This window comes from Pholcus phalangioides, unplaced genomic scaffold (genome assembly GCF_987345545.1).
Source record: "Pholcus phalangioides strain wild (caught in Gottingen) unplaced genomic scaffold, Ppha-v1.0 ptg000022l_1, whole genome shotgun sequence".
NCBI lineage: Eukaryota > Metazoa > Arthropoda > Arachnida > Araneae > Pholcidae > Pholcus > Pholcus phalangioides.
The window spans coordinates 28,639,810-28,657,035 of NW_028301615.1; the positions used below are offsets into that span (position 1 = coordinate 28,639,810).

Sequence of the window (17,226 nt, forward strand, 5' to 3'; positions counted from 1 at the left end):
GACAGAAACTTCCTTGAAAGAAGAAGAACAAAATGGAAACCATAAAGAAGGTGTTGGTTTTTTGTGAAGGAAAAAGAAAGAACATTTATAAGAAGTAGGGACATGCGAGGGAAAAAATGTCCTTGAGGCCGACACATTTTAGTAGGAGTAGGAAGTAATAAGTGCTTCTCTCCACACACAAAAAAACGCTTTTCTTTGCTTATATCCAAATAGACGAGAGTAACCACAAGAAAGTAGAAGAAAAATCCCGTGTAATATTATGAAGACACAATGAATCACTTTGTGTCTCGAGGAAAAATGCGTTGCACATCTGTTTGCAAACACTGCACGGGGCTTGAAAACTCTTCTCCGGCGGGGTTTACACGGAGTATTTTCCGAAATGCGCATTCTCAGACCACGAGAATCGTATATTTTAGATTCTCCTTTAGGTATATCGGGCGTCGGAAAAGGACTCGTCATTGTCCATTACCGGCCTCATCGAAATGAAAACCGCATATTCGTCAACCCGTTATTACCTCGTTTATGGTCAGTGGTGACTTGATGGCCGGAAATGTGCCTTCGATGGTCTTTGGTTAACGAGGGGTTGTGATCATCGACTAGGGGTCTTCGACCTGTTCTTTATAATTGGTATCTATGGCATACTCGCTCGACTCGTAGCCCCTTTGAGTCATCTCATGCAGCCTGTGAAGCCGAACTTGATATTAGTCCCATATAGCAGTGCTTCTCAAACTTTTTGTGATCCACGAATAGTCATATGTAATTCATCCTTGATTCCCTAGAATACTCCAGTAGATATTCTGCATTTGTAAAAGAACCACCTTAAAACACTGAGCGCAGAATAATATCAACATCGCCAGCATGTCGCGACACCCCTAGGAGAATCGACGCACTTCTTGAGAACCACGGCCATATACTGTAAAAATATAGCACTTTTGTATGAATATTGTGGGCATCTTATAACGAGCTCCAGCTATTTTTCAGGAAAAATAGCCAGAACCCGTTTTAACGAGCTCGGACAGTTTTCAGGGGGGGACCCTTTTCCCCCCGTGAATCCTATAATACCAATCCCATATAAATTCCATACGTCAATGAATATTGTGGCCGACTCGGACTACTTTCAGGATTCGCCCCCCCCCCCCAATTTCAACTCCTGTAAAAACTACCTTTCTGTGGTGAAATACTGAATAGAATTTTTAATAACTAAACCCAAGTGCATAATGACACATAAATTTAATTTAAAAAAATTATTAGGGGACTCCTGTTCTATTTGAGGGCCCTGGGACCATTAGTCTACCCTTCGAGACACCTGATCCCAATAATTATTTGAAATTTTCATCACTTATTTAATTGTAAATTTCGACAAGGGACTTGGTGCTCGAAATTTCTATAATTTCTAACTTCGGATGCCTCCTAATTCTACTGAGGTAACTTTCATAATTACATTCTGGGATAATTCTTCTAATTCCTCCAAGATTGTCCTGTTAATTCCACTTTATGGAAATTAACGAATGAGCCGAGACACCACCTAAAAAATCGCCAAATGAATAAAACGGCTTGAAATTTGGCGGGGGAAAAAAAAACACGCGAACATCGAATACAAAACGTTATTGTATTCCGTTTTCAAGTGGCGGATTATACACGATGACACACATGAAACTGTAAAATGATCCTTTCATCCTTGGCATTTCTTTTACGTTTTTTTGTGTGACACGTTCATCAATCATCACGTCGACAGATGAGAACGCAACTGATCAAAACACGCCCCACATAAATGCATGCAAATTCCGTAAATTATTTTTCGCATAATTATTTGAAAACAACTGGTTATCAATTTAAAGAGAAAAACGTAAAAATTTACTAGATATATGGCCGCATGTTAATGCAATAAATCAAGGGTGCTCAACCTTTTGGGAAAAAGTGCGGGTCACTTCATTGGTATGAAAAAGTGTCGCGGGCCACTTGGTGATCTGGAACAAGTATTCCACTTGGGTGAAGTGGATCACCACAGTGATCTGGGAATGTTCCGAGGGCAGCTTAAATGCTCAAAACTGTGCCGTTAGTCACTTAAGTGATTTGAAAATGTTTTGCGGGTCATTTCTGCTATCTGGAAATGCGCCGTTGGTCACGTAAGCGATCTGGAAACGTTTCTTGGGCCATTTAAGTGATTCTGCAAATGTGTGCCGAGGGGAGGAAAAATAACTAAGTGCCTAAAGAACCACTTAAGTGCTCTGGAACCATGCCACTAGTCACTGAAGTGATCTGTAAATGTGCCGTGGGTGACTTTAGTACTGATACCGTGCCGTTAGTCACTCTAAATGATCTGGAAACGTTCTTTGGGTCACTTAATTAATCTGTAAATTTGCCGTGGGGTCACTTGAGTGCTCTGGAACTGCTGCGATCTGGGAGTGTACCGTTTAGTTAATTTTCCCGTAATTCGATTTGAGGTCATGGGCTGCATCAGGTGGCACCAAGGGCTACGTTTGCACCCGACGGGCCGTGGGTTGAGCATGTATGCAGTAAATGACGGTACGCAGCTGCACACAACGCGCTAGTTTTTTAACGCCTGAATTCCATCATGTATGACCAAAACACGCATTGCATTATCTGACCAGTCTCAGGATTTTTTTGTGCGACGTGGAATTCTTTTTCCTCTCCAAGCCAAACATGAAGAAGCCGGAGATAGTTCTGCACTGATGAGCTTGTTCCTACTCACCTAAATTTGGCTTCTTTTTTTTCTTTTTTTTTGGATCGGATGAGCACCAACTGAACTGACGTGACACGTGATCAGCATGAGATTGGTACGAAAGCGAACCAAAAAAGAAAAAGATTAAGAGAGGAAGTAATAAAGAAAAATTTTTTGGATCCTAAACACAGATTAGGATCTGGAAAGTTTTATTTTATAGAGCACTAAGTATATACACACACGTGAATGACTCTGGTGCTCGATGCAAAAATGGCATTGCTGAACATCGTCCAAAGTGTTGGTTTTATAATACAGTATCAGGGATATAATCTCCATGATCGTGCTTGGCGAACGAAAAAAAAAAGAGGCTTAGTTGTCATTTAACCCTTTTTAGTCCTTCGATAAGGACAATTTTTTAACTGATTTAAATACCGTTTTTTTATTTATCTCCTAAGTGCTCTCTAGGAATGAGAACGTTATTTACCCCTGGTTAACCAAATGATTAGCGTGGTGGGAACATGGGCCCTCAAATTCGGCAAGCAGGGCCCTTTAGCTGTGATTTTTTGCCGGCTCCCAGGAAAGACTTTTCACGGGACCTCTCCATTGTGCATTTACGGTGCGAAAAAACCAAAAGATGATGAAAATCGCCCCCCAGGCTGGGACCCTGTCAGTCCCACCCTTGTTGAGGCCAGGAATTAGTCCTGGTCAGATCAGCCATTCTGGCGAAAACACCAGTGGAGTCGACATTATTCGTCACCATACACCATTTATAATGATCACCAGGCACCAAAACTGAATCCATACGATGGGGGGGGGGGGGGTTTGACCATCTGCATGCCGATTAATCTTTTGCTTCCACGCACGAAATCATACCAAACGTGCATAGAATAATTTTTGGATCGGTAAACCAGCCACTCCAGCAGTGAAAATTGAGCGATTGAATCCCACAAGCTATAACAAAACATCAGTACTATATAGTAATAATTATTAAATACCGTATCTTTCCCCCCCCCCCCCCGCGCATTAGACACAGCGAGGGAGACCAGTATGCCAGGAATCCCCGTGTTTTCCGGCACGCCCGGAACGGACCAGACTTGAACATTCGCGACGCTGGTGTCCCTCGCGTATAACGGCATGCCGGCTTTTGCGTGTGTGGGGGGGAATGATAATAATGTGGTACAACTTACATTGATGCTGCCTTCCATTGTACTGATGCAAGTGCGACGACTGACCGTAAGAAGTTGTGACGTAGGATAGGCCATTAGGACTGGACGATTCGGGTGTCCGAGACGGAGGAACTATTGAAAAAAATAATAAATAATAATTTTATTAACTATTTTATTCCCACAAAATTTCCACACAAATGAATAGAACTTTCGGATATAATCTCGTAGAATCATTCTGCAATACAGTCGGCTCCGCTTAATCGCATGTCACGATTCCAGAGCGCACAATATCCGATTAAGCGGAGTGTATCCGATTATGCGGAGAACAATTCAATTGTCACTTTACAACGTTAGTATAGTTTGTACATTGAAAACTGATCAGGATCAATAGCTTCTCGAATAAATCAGACATGATGACAATACCTAAGATTTTCACTTATCATTAAAAAAAGCGTCCTCTATTGGCTCAACAGGGAACGAGAATAAAATAATTAAATGATGGGAGAAATTCTGGTGCAGGAGGATTTTGATCCGTTTATTCGTTATCCGATTAAGCGGGGCCGACTGTATATGATACGGCTATAGTTAATGGATTTTTTATTTCTTAATGGTCATAGTCTCGAGAGGAAAAAAAAAACAACGAAAACATTGAAAGTTTGTATGAAAAAAGATGAGGGGGAAAAAGATGACCGAAAAAGATGAGCCTAATTTTGAATGGATGTCAAGGTGACCCATTTGCTCGCACGAGCGCGGAGATCGAGCCTCATTTTTTTCCGAGAGCCATCTTTTTTAGAGCCATCCCGAGCGAACATCATGATGATTATGGACGCGATATTCCCCGATTCTTAAAGAATATACTTGGATAGCTGCTCGAATATGTATGCTAATAATACATACATCTGGTTCCGATGTATCGCGGTTTATTATGCGTTGAAAATTGCATGCAAACTATAAATGGTAATATGATATTGATGGCTAAATTTACAGTTTCGAGAGCCATTCATTTTCGGTCTAGTAATATCGATGATATAATGTTTTTTTCGCACACCCACACTCATAAGACCGTCTTAATGCGTAGGGCCTAGATGTGATGTATGTAGAGGGCCGTCATATAAGTAAGACTCAACTGGTTAGATGGTACTATATTGTTTAACAGTAGTTTTAGGACAAGATTATGTGAATTGGGATTGCTTCAGGTCTTGGTTTACGAATCTCCTCCCCGCCCTTCCCCTAGTAAATTTTTCAAACTTTTTCTTTTATGCAGGATTCCCCGATTCTTAAAGAATATACTTGGATATTCTTTAAGAATCGGGAATAGGCCAGTGTTTCCCAAAGTGGGCAATGTTGCACCCCTGTGGTGATAGAAACTACGGATTTAACATAGAATCCTATCGGTTCACTTGAATTGGGGGGGGGGGGAATGAGAGAAAAACATTTCTGATGAAGGGGGCGATGAAACAAAAAGTTTGGAAACTAGGGTCTAGGCCAGTGATTCCCAACGTGGGCGTTAACGCCCCCTTGGGGGCGATGGAAAATTCCAGGGGGACGGTATAAGCTACGGGTTAGATCTAACCTATGGGTTAGATTGCGTTGGGGGGCGATGGGAGAAAAAAAATTCTGAAGAGGGGGGCGATGGGACAAAAAAGGTTGGGAAACTATGGTCTAGGCTAATGTTTCCCAAAGTGAGCAATATCACCCCCCAGTGACCGATGGAATGGTCCAGGGGGCGATAGAATCTATGAGTATAACATAAGATTCTATGCGTTCGCTTGAGTCGAGCGGCGATGACAGAAAAAAATTCCGAATAAGGGGGCGATGGAGGTGAGTTTGGGAAACTGTGGTCTAGGCCACAGTTTTCTAATCTTTTTGTTCCAACACGCCCTCTTTTTCAGAAATTTTTTCTGTCATCGCCCTCGGCTCAAGCGAATCCATAGGATCCTATGTTATTCTCAGTTTCTATCGCCTCCCTGGACGTTCCATCGCTCTATGCAGGGGGCGATATTGCCTACTTTGGGAGACACTGGTCTAGGTCATCTAACATGATCATAGCTCCCCCACTTCACCCAGCAATTCCTAAAAAAGTCTGGCCGAATTGCCACTTTCCTTGCAGGACGAGGGTGCTCAACCTTTAGGAGTATGCGGGCCACTTCACTGATTTGAAAACGTGTCGGTAAATAGGCAGCGGGCCACTTAAGTGCTTTGAAATTGTGCCACGGGTGACTCAAGTGATATGTAAGTATTCCGCGGGTCACTTAATTCATGTCGAAATATTCCGCGGGCCACTCAATTTATGTGTAAATGTGCCGCGAGTCACTTGAATGATCAGGAAATGTACCGTGGGTCACATGAGTGATCTAGAACTGTGCCACGTATAAGTTGAGTGACGTGAGCGTGCACCGCGTGCCGCTTAAGTACTCTGTAACTGTGCCGTGGGTCACTCAAGTGATTTGTAAATATGTGGCGGGTTCTTTGAGTGATGTGGAGCTGTGCCACGAGCCATGGGGTCACTTTATTGATCTGTAAATGTTCACGGTCACTTAAATGATCTGTGAATGTGCTATGGGTCGTTAACTGCTCCAGAACCGTGTGGCGGGTCACTTAAGTGATCTTTAAATAAATCGCTTGGTTCATTTTAACGAGATTGGGTTTTAGGTCGTGGGGCCACATCCGATGACTCCGAGGGACACGTGTGGCCCGCGTGCCATGAGTTGAGCAGGTATGTTGTAGAGCAGGCATCTTCAACCCGTTACTCGCGAGCATCACGGTGCTCCCTGAAGTACCCAGAGTGCTCGATGCTAGTGTCCAGTCTCGTTCTCGCGAGCACTTGATCAATGTTCCAATCAAACACCCTTGGAGCAATTGCATTCAAGGATTGAAATCATCGCCTTTTCATGTATTCATACGTCAAACTTGCTGAAAAGGTGCTCTTCTTTTGACGATGGGTACGTAAAGTTGGAGACCTCTGTTTGTAGAGCACGGGAAGGGGGGGGGGGGTGTCTTCAACTTTTATTTTTCTAAGTCACGACGACCGTTCAATACCGGCATTAGAAGAAGAGCACCCATACAGCAACCATAACAGACAAATTACGACAACACAGACCAAAAGAATTCGAACTCTCACATAGAGACATCGGAAAGCTCTCAAGCACCACCTGCACCGAACGCTCCGGAGGGCTTCAACGATCGCCACGAGGTGCTCGGGAGCACCAACTTTTCAAAATGCCCGTTTAAAAGCCTCGTATCCGCATGGAAAAAACGACTGACCTTCCTCCACACACCCATAAAAATGGTCTCTCCCGAGTGATCTTTTATAGTCAATCAACAGGGGCAATCCTACTCACGCGGTCATTGAGAAATGGATACATATATATAGGACAAACGTTATATAAAATGAAGAAGATTTCACATGACAAATAAGGCACGTGGTTTAAAAAAAAAAAAGAATAAGGAGAATAATATAATATTATCGAGGAATAAATACAATGGCTTCTTTCCTTGGTAGTAAAAGGGAGGGTCACGAGATGGCGTCGTAAAAAAAACAAACTGCCATAGAGAGAGCGTGGGAAAAAAAAATTCGACCTAATAACAAAAGAGGTTCCAAATGACGTGGTAAAGAGAAATTTATACATTACGGTGTAAGGGGGCGCGTGAAAAATATACACTGTGTATAGAAATTCCATTGACAAGGAATTCCGGGTTGTAATAAAAAATTTATTTCAGAGTTTCTCAAATAGGGCACTCTCATGGAAAATCTCTTTCCTGATTCACGATGACCTTTGGAAAAATTCTCCAGAAAAAATATCCTAGATATTTTATTTCACGGCAGGGTGGTCTTAAGAGCATCGCGGAGCCCTGGGTTAAGCGATTTTTCTGAGCCCCCCTTCCCCCTACTGGTGAGGTTAAAAATATGCCTGCCTACTAATTTGCATGCTTAATCTGGAAATTTTTAATCAGTTTGAATTTTTGTGAGGCCACACTTGAGGCCCTTGGGCTGTGCCCGGGAGGGGCCCCCAATGAGTGAAGACTGCGCTGCTTCATGCACGGAATATGCATATAGATCATGTGTTTTACTTCAAGACCTACCCAGTTTAGGGGGGTCCTGGGTGACTTTTTCGACCAACCGCTTATACGTCTTTCTTGAGACAGAGCCGTGGGCCATGATCTGGTAAAAGGAGGAGGTCCTGACTCCTGGGCAGTGGCGTCGGATTCACTGTGGGTGCTCCGCAGTGCCGTGTTATATCGTTGGTCTACTCGGGATGGCCCACAGGCATCGTGATATTGAGATTCGGTTACAATTTTCGGTAGTAGGTATGTTATATGATAAACCGGGTGCTATTAAGATGGCTTTGACGCGAGGGTGCATGGACTCCCATATAAGGGTGGGGCTGACAGAGCTCCAGCCCTGGGGCCCGGGCCAATTACTGAGTCTATCAGTTTCAGTTATTTTATGCTATAAATTCACTATAGAAGGGCCAGTGAAAAGTCTGGCTTGGGGGCCCGCGAAAGATCCCAGCCTAGGAACCCTGATCCCTAATGTGAGGGCCGTGGAGGGGGCGTATGGTCCGCGAGATTGAGAACCACCAGAGTAATGTCTCTTTTACACATGCGGAAATGAGGCCCAGGAAAAAAATCGATATCCAACCTATATCTTAAAAGCCTCCTAGAAAACCTTGAATATCTCACCGCAAAACGTCTGTCCACACAATAGAGAGGTTTTTGAAATAGGCAATTACAGCCCCCACTTCTTAGAAAATCACCATAGTTCTCGGGGGGGGGGGGGGGAGGGCCTCTTATCACAATAGTCCGAATCTTATTCATGAGTTTCACCTTCATCCATACTCCAAAATATCCGAAAATTTCTCATTCTTACAACTCAAAAGTGAACCACAAAAAGCGCCCCCTCCCCCCCACAGACATGTTGAGTCCTCAAAGGCTTTCAAAATGGCCAGGTTAAAAGAAGAAGGGGGGTGGCAATAATATTGACAGGCACTGACAAGAACGACGACTGGTCAAGAAACTTTTCTTCTCCTTCTTCGGACAAAGCAAAGTGGCCGACTTTAAACATGTCCAGTTACCCGTTATGACCACAGCAAAGCCACTGGGATTGAGCGATTCCGGGATAGTGGGGAGGGGTGGAATGTCCTTGTACATCACCATTTTGGTCATTCATTCATCCGTATTTGAAAAGGACCCCAGAGTACAGTTGTATTCCGGTAAAGTCCACCATTCAACAAAAAAGGCCCTGAAATAAGTGAGGCTTTTTAAAACATGAAAGGGGTCTTCGAGCCGTGTATGGGATTGAGGCCTGCCAAAATGACAGCAGCTGTCTATGTATGTACGTATATTGCCAATGACAGACACTTCATACAATAGGACAACCCCCCCCCCCCACCTCCAGTATGGAAGAGGGGTTTTGTCCTTAACATTATTCAGGAAGCCAAGAACTGGACAACCTCTTTCCAGAGGCAAAAACTGATTAAAGAGATTTTATGAATTAAATTATGCCTAAAATCGGTCATTAGTTTGAATGACACTTGAGAGAGACCACGAATCTCCCACTTCGGATACGCTGACAGAGCTCCAGCCCGGGGTCCCCGCGATGACTTTTTTTTAAAACTACAATTCACAAATTTCGAGTCCCATCAAAGATCCCGGCAGAAGGAAATGGTTTCATCAAGGCCGAAACTGAGGTGTGGGGGGAGCAGGCGGGGCTAGTGCTCCTGCCGCTGGACAAGAGAGGGCACAAATTCCAACCGTTACGGGCAGCAAAATGCTCGCTTGCCCCGGCTGACCAAGCATCTAGTTGCGGCCCTGAGTTTACGGATACGGCCCGAAGGCCACATGTTCATAGAGGGCCTACATGATGAGATCTGCAACGAAGATTCTCGAAAGTATGTATGTAAGTAAGCGATTACTTCCAACTTCGGTATGTCCCTCCCCACAGAGACAATTCGACGGTTCACGGGGGGAAGGTTCACGAAGTTTAGATGCCCTTCCCTCCTACAAGAGATGGAAGCCCCCAAGGGATGCGGGAATCGACCAAAATTTCTGTTCCTTTAAATTTACTCAAAAAATCAATTAAATCATCAGAAACGGATATGGGAGGAGGGTCATGAGAAGAATACAGTACGTCCCACTTATAACGTTTTTCAAAAAAAAAAAAAACCAAAAAAAAAACCGTCATGGAAAAACGTTGTAAGCGGGAAAACGTTTTAAAAAGGAAATCTCAATGAGTATTTGTAAAAAGTAACCAAGAATATAAGAGGGAAAACATTCTAAGCGAGAACGTTATAAGCGGGATCCATTGCACGTGGTCCACAGAAGACCGTGGGAGAGGAAAGAAAGTTAAGGAACACTGCTAGAGACTGCTTTGAATTTTAGTTTAAAAAAAAAAAAATAATCGCGGGGACCCCGGGCCGGAACTCTGTCAGCGTCCCCAAAACACTGCTATTAAAAGAAACCATTTCAAATCCTATACTTTCATTAATCGATTTATATTTCGTGATTTGAAGAGATCCGAAAATCCATGGATTCTAGGAATCCATGTTGAGAAAATGTCAACTCTGACCTGCAGCTGGATTTCCGTGCAGTTTGGGTTTCGTTTCCTCGTTGCTCAGGTGACTACTGCTGCTGTCCACGTCCGATACACCACTGTCAGCCGGACTTGGAGGTAGAGACCCTATAAATAGAAAAAATAAAATCATTTAAAACATTATACACACATACAAATGCGCACAACAGTTATACGTCAAATTTATACAAAAAATAATAATTTAAAAAAATATATATATGTATATATAGGGCCCCACCCCCTGTAAAAAGCAGGCATTGGGGGGGGGGCCTCATATGACTAGGATCAAAGATGTTTATGAGCAGTGTAATTACAAATTACCAAGTTTGGGACAACCTAAATTACAGAAAATCTAATGTATTTAGAACAAGGGTGTTCAACCCGCAGAAGAGTGCGAGCCACTTAATTAGGTGATCTGAGAAGAACGCCGATGGTTACTTAAGTGATCTGAAAATGTGTCACGGGCCGCTTGAGTGATCTGTAACTGTTCCGCATACAGTTCAACACTTAAGTGACCCGCAAACATGCCGCGTGTCACCCAAGTAATTTAGAAATATACTGCGGTAATCTATAAATATGCCGCGGGACTCTTAAGTGATCTGGAACTGTGCCGCGAATCACAGGGGTTGCTGAATGCCATGAGCGTCATGAAACCGGTGATGAGGTCCAAAAAGTGTGCCGTGGGTCACTAAAGTGATCGGTAGATGCACCGCAGTCCGCTTGAGTCATCTGGAACTGTGCCGTGGGTCACAAAGGTTGCTGAATACCTCTTGTGAGAGCCAAGCAGTCCGTGCCGAGGTCCAAACAATGTGCCGCGAGTCATTCAAGTGATATCGGAACGGGCCGTGGGTCGCTTAAGTGCCCTGGGATAACATGAGTTGGAACTGTGTCGGCCACGCCACACAACTGATCTATAATTATGCCGTTGGTCACTCATGCGATATGAGAATGTGCCTCTTATTTCATTTTCACAAAATTAGGATTGAGATTGGGCCACACCATATCACACCGTGATCCACATTTGGCCTGCGGGCCATGAGTTGAGAATGCACTATTTAGAATATAGTTTAAGGGCATGTCACTGTTATTTTTTTCCCCTTCTCCCCCGTCTTGAGGATCCCAAATTCGAGGTTCGAATCTCCTTTCATTGGATGGTGCCCCTGAATTCAATTTTTCAAGGGGTCGCAAAAAAAAAGAAGCGTAGAAAGGGAGCACAAGGGGGTATCGAAACTTCGACCTCTAAAACGTGACCTTCCCAGGAAGATCCTTCACCTTTTGATATACCCTTCTCTTTTTCCTAGGCATGTTTTTCCCTATTTTCGACCTAAACTTGCCCTCTCTTATTTTTTTTTACGGTATATTTTCGACAAGAGAGGGCTATGGGGTACCTATATAGTACCCAGTACCTATTCAGTGCTTAGCCTCCACCCTTCTTCACCGAGAGCACCTGCACCACGGGAACGGTTCCAATGGGGGGTAAAGAATGGGGACAGAGAGTAACATACCGAGGATTTGAATAATAATAAAAATAATAACGCTTTCTATGTGGGTTTAAAGAGGTTAGTTAACACGGGCCCAGGGAACAATAAGTGATATTTGAAAAACCACTGTCAATGAACAAAGTAAGAAATTTATGCTCAAATTCACGAAAGCAGAGCTTTTCTTGTTGAAATTGTCTATATAGTTAGTGTACGGAAGCATTTTAGGGTGACCTCTGATATATATATTCAGGGTAGTCGAAATGCGTCCGAGGTCCCAGTGGCTGAATTTCCATCAATTTATTCTGTAATAATTTTTTTCATTAGTTCTGAATTTTGATCAATTTTTTTTCATCAATTCTGAATTTTGATCAATTTTTTTTCATCAATTCTGAATTTTGATCAATTCTGTAATAATTTTTTTCATTAATTCTGAATTTTCACCAATTCTAAAACAATTTCTTTCATTAATTTTGAATTTCCCTCAGTTCTGGAATTATTTCTTCCATTAATTCTTATCGATCTTGAAATCATTTCTTTCATTAATTCTTATCGATCTTGAGATCATTTCTTTCATTAATTCTTATCGATCTTGAGATCATTTCTTTCATTAATTCTTATCGATCTTGAGATCATTTCTTTCATTAATTCTTATCGATCTTGAGATCATTTCTTTCATTAATTCTTATCGATCTTGAGATCATTTCTTTCATTAATTCTTATCGATCTTGAGATCATTTCTTTCATTAATTCTTATCGATCTTGAAATCATTTCTTTCATTAATTATTTTGGATTTTGATCAATTCTGTAATAATTTTTTTCATTAGTTCTGAATTTTGATCAATTTTGGGACAATTTTTTTCATTAATTCTGAATTATCACCAATTCTAAAACAATTTCTTTCATTAATTTTGAATTTCCCTCAATTCTGGAATTATTTCTTTCATTAATTCTTATCGATCTTGAAATAATTTCTTTCATTAATTCTTATCGATCTTGAGATCATTTCTTTCATTAATTCTTATCGATCTTGAAATCATTTCTTTCATTAATTCTTATCGATCTTGAAATCATTTCTTTCATTAATTATTTTGGATTTTGATCAATTCTGGAATAATTTTTTTCATTAATTCTGAGTTTTCATCAATTCTAAAATATTTCTTTCATTAATTCTGGAGTTTCAAAATTCTGGACTTATTTGTTAAATTTATTTTGATTCTGGAGTTACTTCTGAATTTTATCCATTCTTGGGTTATTTCTGAAATTTCATCAATTGTAGAACTATTTCTTCCACCGATTATGGAATCATTTCTTTCATAAATTCTAGAATAATTTCTTTCATAAATTCTAGAATAATTTCTTTCATAAATTCTAGAATAATTTCTTTCATAAATTCTAGAATAATTTCTTTCATAAATTCTAGAATAATTTCTTTCATAAATTCTGGAATTGTTTCTTTCATTAATTCTCAATTATCTTTAATTCTGTAGTTATTTATTTTTTCTAATTTTTTTTTTTAAATTCTAGAATTACTTTCATCGATTCTGAAATATTAATTGTTTCATTAATTCTGAATTTACATACGCGCTTGAATTATTTCTTTAATTAGGTTGTATTTTTCATTATATTTTTTTTTCAATTAACTCTTTCATTTGTTTCAAATTTCCATTAGTTTTCTGTGTGAATTTACATTTAATTGCGTGTCCATATTTTTTTGAATGTTCAAAGTTTCAAAGATCTCTGGCACTCCTGAGCGATATCGCGACACTTCATCGTCACTGTAAACTGCCTTCAACACAACTTCACTCACAAAATATCTCACGCCACCCTCATGTGACCACTCACGGCCCACTTTTTTTTTAGCTACACATTCCTCGACGGGTTTATCCTGGAGGGTTTCCAAGTATCCTAATCCCGGAAAAAAAAAAAAAAAAATTCATCAAACCCGGCTCTATAAATGATCGCGGTATCATGTCGAACATAAATATTTCATACAACACTTGACCTTTATAAGCTCCGCGATCATTGCGTAATATAGGAAACGGTTCTCTCATACGAAAAAAAAAAAAAAAAAACTACAGTATATTAGGCAATCTCCCGGAAGACTAGATCAGTGATCTGAATCTTCACGTGAAAAAAAGAATAAAATGCAAGGTTATTCCCTCTTTTTTTTTATGGGTACCAGTGAGAAAGTGATAATAAAATGATAATACATAATAATAATAATAATAATATAAAAAAAAAGTCCATCACTATAATGAGGGAGTATAAGGTTGACCTAAATCTCGTGTACACGGATACTAGAATTTCGTACTAAAAAAAAATATATTTTTCCCCCTTCCTGTATTTTTTTTTTATATCCTAGGACCCCCTCAAAAATTTCTCAATGCGTAGGGTAAAAGTGACCCTGTTATGAGGTCCTCCTATAGGTAGAGAGAGAGAGAGAGGACTGTGTGTATCCTATAAGGAGGCACCACATCAGGAAGTCCTATAACTACCCTTGTGAGACGTTTTTTTTTTTTTTTACCTCGAAAGCCAAAAAAACTAGACACAGACTGAAGCCCTTTTCCCCTAAAAAAAAAAATTATTTCCCACCCTCAAATTTTTTCTGAAAAAGAAGAGCTCTGGGTTTTTATGTGGTAAGGGAGGACCCCGGCCCCGAAGACTGGCTGATGTTTTGCCAGAAATCGGACCGAATCCCACAAGAATGTTACGAAAATCCGATTTTTTTTTTTCTTCTTTTGAAGGGTCAAAGAACATGATCCCCTTCGAAATAAACTCTTATTTGAATACCTTTTTTTTTGTGACAGGTATTTACGGAATAGGAATTTAGGTTCCGGATCAGGAGTTGGAATTTTTTTTTTTAAGTACTAGGTAAATATTTTGAGACATTTATTTTTCTGGTGTTTTTTGTAGCAACCGGATTTCGAAGTGAGAAAATCGCATCATCGAAAAATTTTTGTACCGAGATTTTTTCTAGAAAATTGGGTTTATATATAGTTGTTTTGAAATATTTGAGCGTTTTTCGAAAAAAATATGTGTCAAAAGTTTTATCTGTTCATAAACCTTTTAGTTGATTTATTATAAAATTGATATTATTTAATTAAACTAATTTATTATTATAGAAACTGAAATTTATTTGTCTCATACTCACTGTAAGTGTGAAAATTTTGGGATTTAGGATAAAATTTTAGGCTGATGTACTTCCACATTCTTGCAAGACTTCCCAGGAAAGGAATTTCGAAAGGCCCGAGAAAAATTTTTTGTGCGCAGGCAACTCATATTCAATTTTTAGAGAATTTGTAGCGAAAAAAATTTGAAATATAAGTTTTTACAAAATATACTAAGGAAATTTTACTTGAATGTTGTTAAAAATACTATTCTGATAAATTGCTGTTCTTTTTTATTTGTTTTCATTTTTTTAATTCTTTTTTAAATCTCATTGAATTTTACTTATTTTATTTTATATTTATTCTTTATTTGATCTTATTCCAATTTTTATTACATTTTTTTGTTATTTCTTATTTTTATGAATTTATTTGTTTTGATCATTTTTTTCTTCTCAGCCACCTCATTGGGCATTTTGCCTGTTGTGGCCCTTGAATTTGACCGACCCTTGAGGATATTTATGGGGATATTTATGTTTGGGCTCCGTGGAATAGTCCCTAAACCATCGAGAGTTCTGCAAACCAAAACTTCTGCCCAACCAACCTCCTCAGCACTTGTAGGGGGTACCATCTTAATACGGGGGAAAAAATTAATTTTCAAGATGATTCTAAATTTCTAACAATGATAATTATCCGGGCTGTACGCATTAAATTCAAGAAATTAATTCAAAATAAAATTTACCTAGTACATAGTATTAATTACGTAGGAGGTCCCACGCTCTCATTCCCATTGTCCAACAGCACGCGACGGTACACTTATCATGACATTTTCCACAAGGCCGTACAATTTTGAGCCCCCGTACTCAGTACACCTATAAAATTGTAATCAGAGCCCCCTCCCCATGTAAAGCTTACATTATCAGAATGAGGTCAACCCCCACCCCTGGAAGCAAACATCTTTTGTGCACCCCGTGAGGGTTGGTGAATACTTGTTGGTACGATGGGTGATGAAGCACCCCGTGCCCCAGATACCTTTTTTTGTATTATTATTTGTTTAATAGGTCATGGAATTTTTTTTTTACCCTGGACGGTGGGAGGAGGCTGACCTGCTACACACAATCCATAAAAAACACACACACACAAACCAGACCCGTCTCTCTTGTATATTTTTTTCATACCCTGTACTAGTACTAAGGTACATGAATAAGTACACTTCTTCTTTCACCGTGTCTGACACCCATTTGGGTCCCGCTCTTTCTCTCAATAGGGCGAGTAAGCGAGAAACCCCCCCCCCCACCGACTCCTTTTCCTATATTGTTTTGTAAATATGTTATGATCTGTTCGAAATATGGTGGCATAATATTGTCGCTCGAGTGCCGTATCCAAAATAAATATTTTTATATGGTTTATTTTTGCCCCCCCCCCCCGCATTCCTAACGTGGGGGCCTCTAAATTTATGGAATAGAACCAAAAAAAAAATTTTTAGGGCTGCTGGACTCTCCCATCACGTGGAGCCCATGGGTTTATGCTTAACTTTCGAGTCCAAACTTGAACAAGCTCGGACACTGGTCTGTGACACGGTTCTCACATCGATGGAGGGGGGAGGGCGCCTACGAATTTTTTTAGCAAGACTTTGACCACTTATATTGATTTTGTACAATCGATATACACAATCGGGTTCCCTGGTTCCCCCAGAATCAAGCTTTTCAGCTATCCCCCATACCCATAGGACCTCCAGGCCAAACTTTTGACGGGCCGCTTGCGGTGAATTTATTGTGCCCCACCCCGAACTGAAGCCGAATTAGCTTCCTGGGGCTATGACACTGTCACATGAGAGGGGTGGCGAAATTTAGAAAATTGCAATTTTTGACGCCGCGACGATAATGTTTAAAAAAATAATTTTTGTTTAGTTGGAAAAACGGATTTAAAATATTTGACGGCGCGGGGGCGTAAGAAACGCATGAGCCCACCCGGGCACTGCCTGAGCGCATCGAGTACATAGGAGACTCCCTCATAGTGAGATCTGGCACTATCATTTCCTGAAACAAATTCGATTAATTGGAGGCAGTTACTTCCGAGGGGTCCCAGAACATAACTTTGCCCAAAGGCTCATGATGCAGTTAATAGATTTTTATAACAATTTTGATAGTTTGAGCACAACCAACTTGTATTGTAACCATGACCTCCACCCATCCTGGAGTCCTAGAGTCAGGCCCATGT

General features: G+C 40.6%; 1 protein-coding gene across 1 annotated transcript in view; it reads right to left on the reverse strand.

The window, feature by feature from the left end:
* The window catches only part of LOC149070146 (uncharacterized), a 302,008-nt gene that overhangs the window by 18,857 nt on the left and 265,925 nt on the right, over window positions 1-17,226 (reverse strand). Inside the window, exons 8-9 of the mRNA XM_089250240.1 lie at window positions 10,418-10,528; window positions 3,871-3,981 (exon numbers count right to left, since the gene is read on the reverse strand). Coding sequence (XP_089106366.1) covers window positions 3,871-3,981; window positions 10,418-10,528 — 222 coding nt within the window. The remainder of the gene's footprint in view (window positions 1-3,870; window positions 3,982-10,417; window positions 10,529-17,226) is intronic.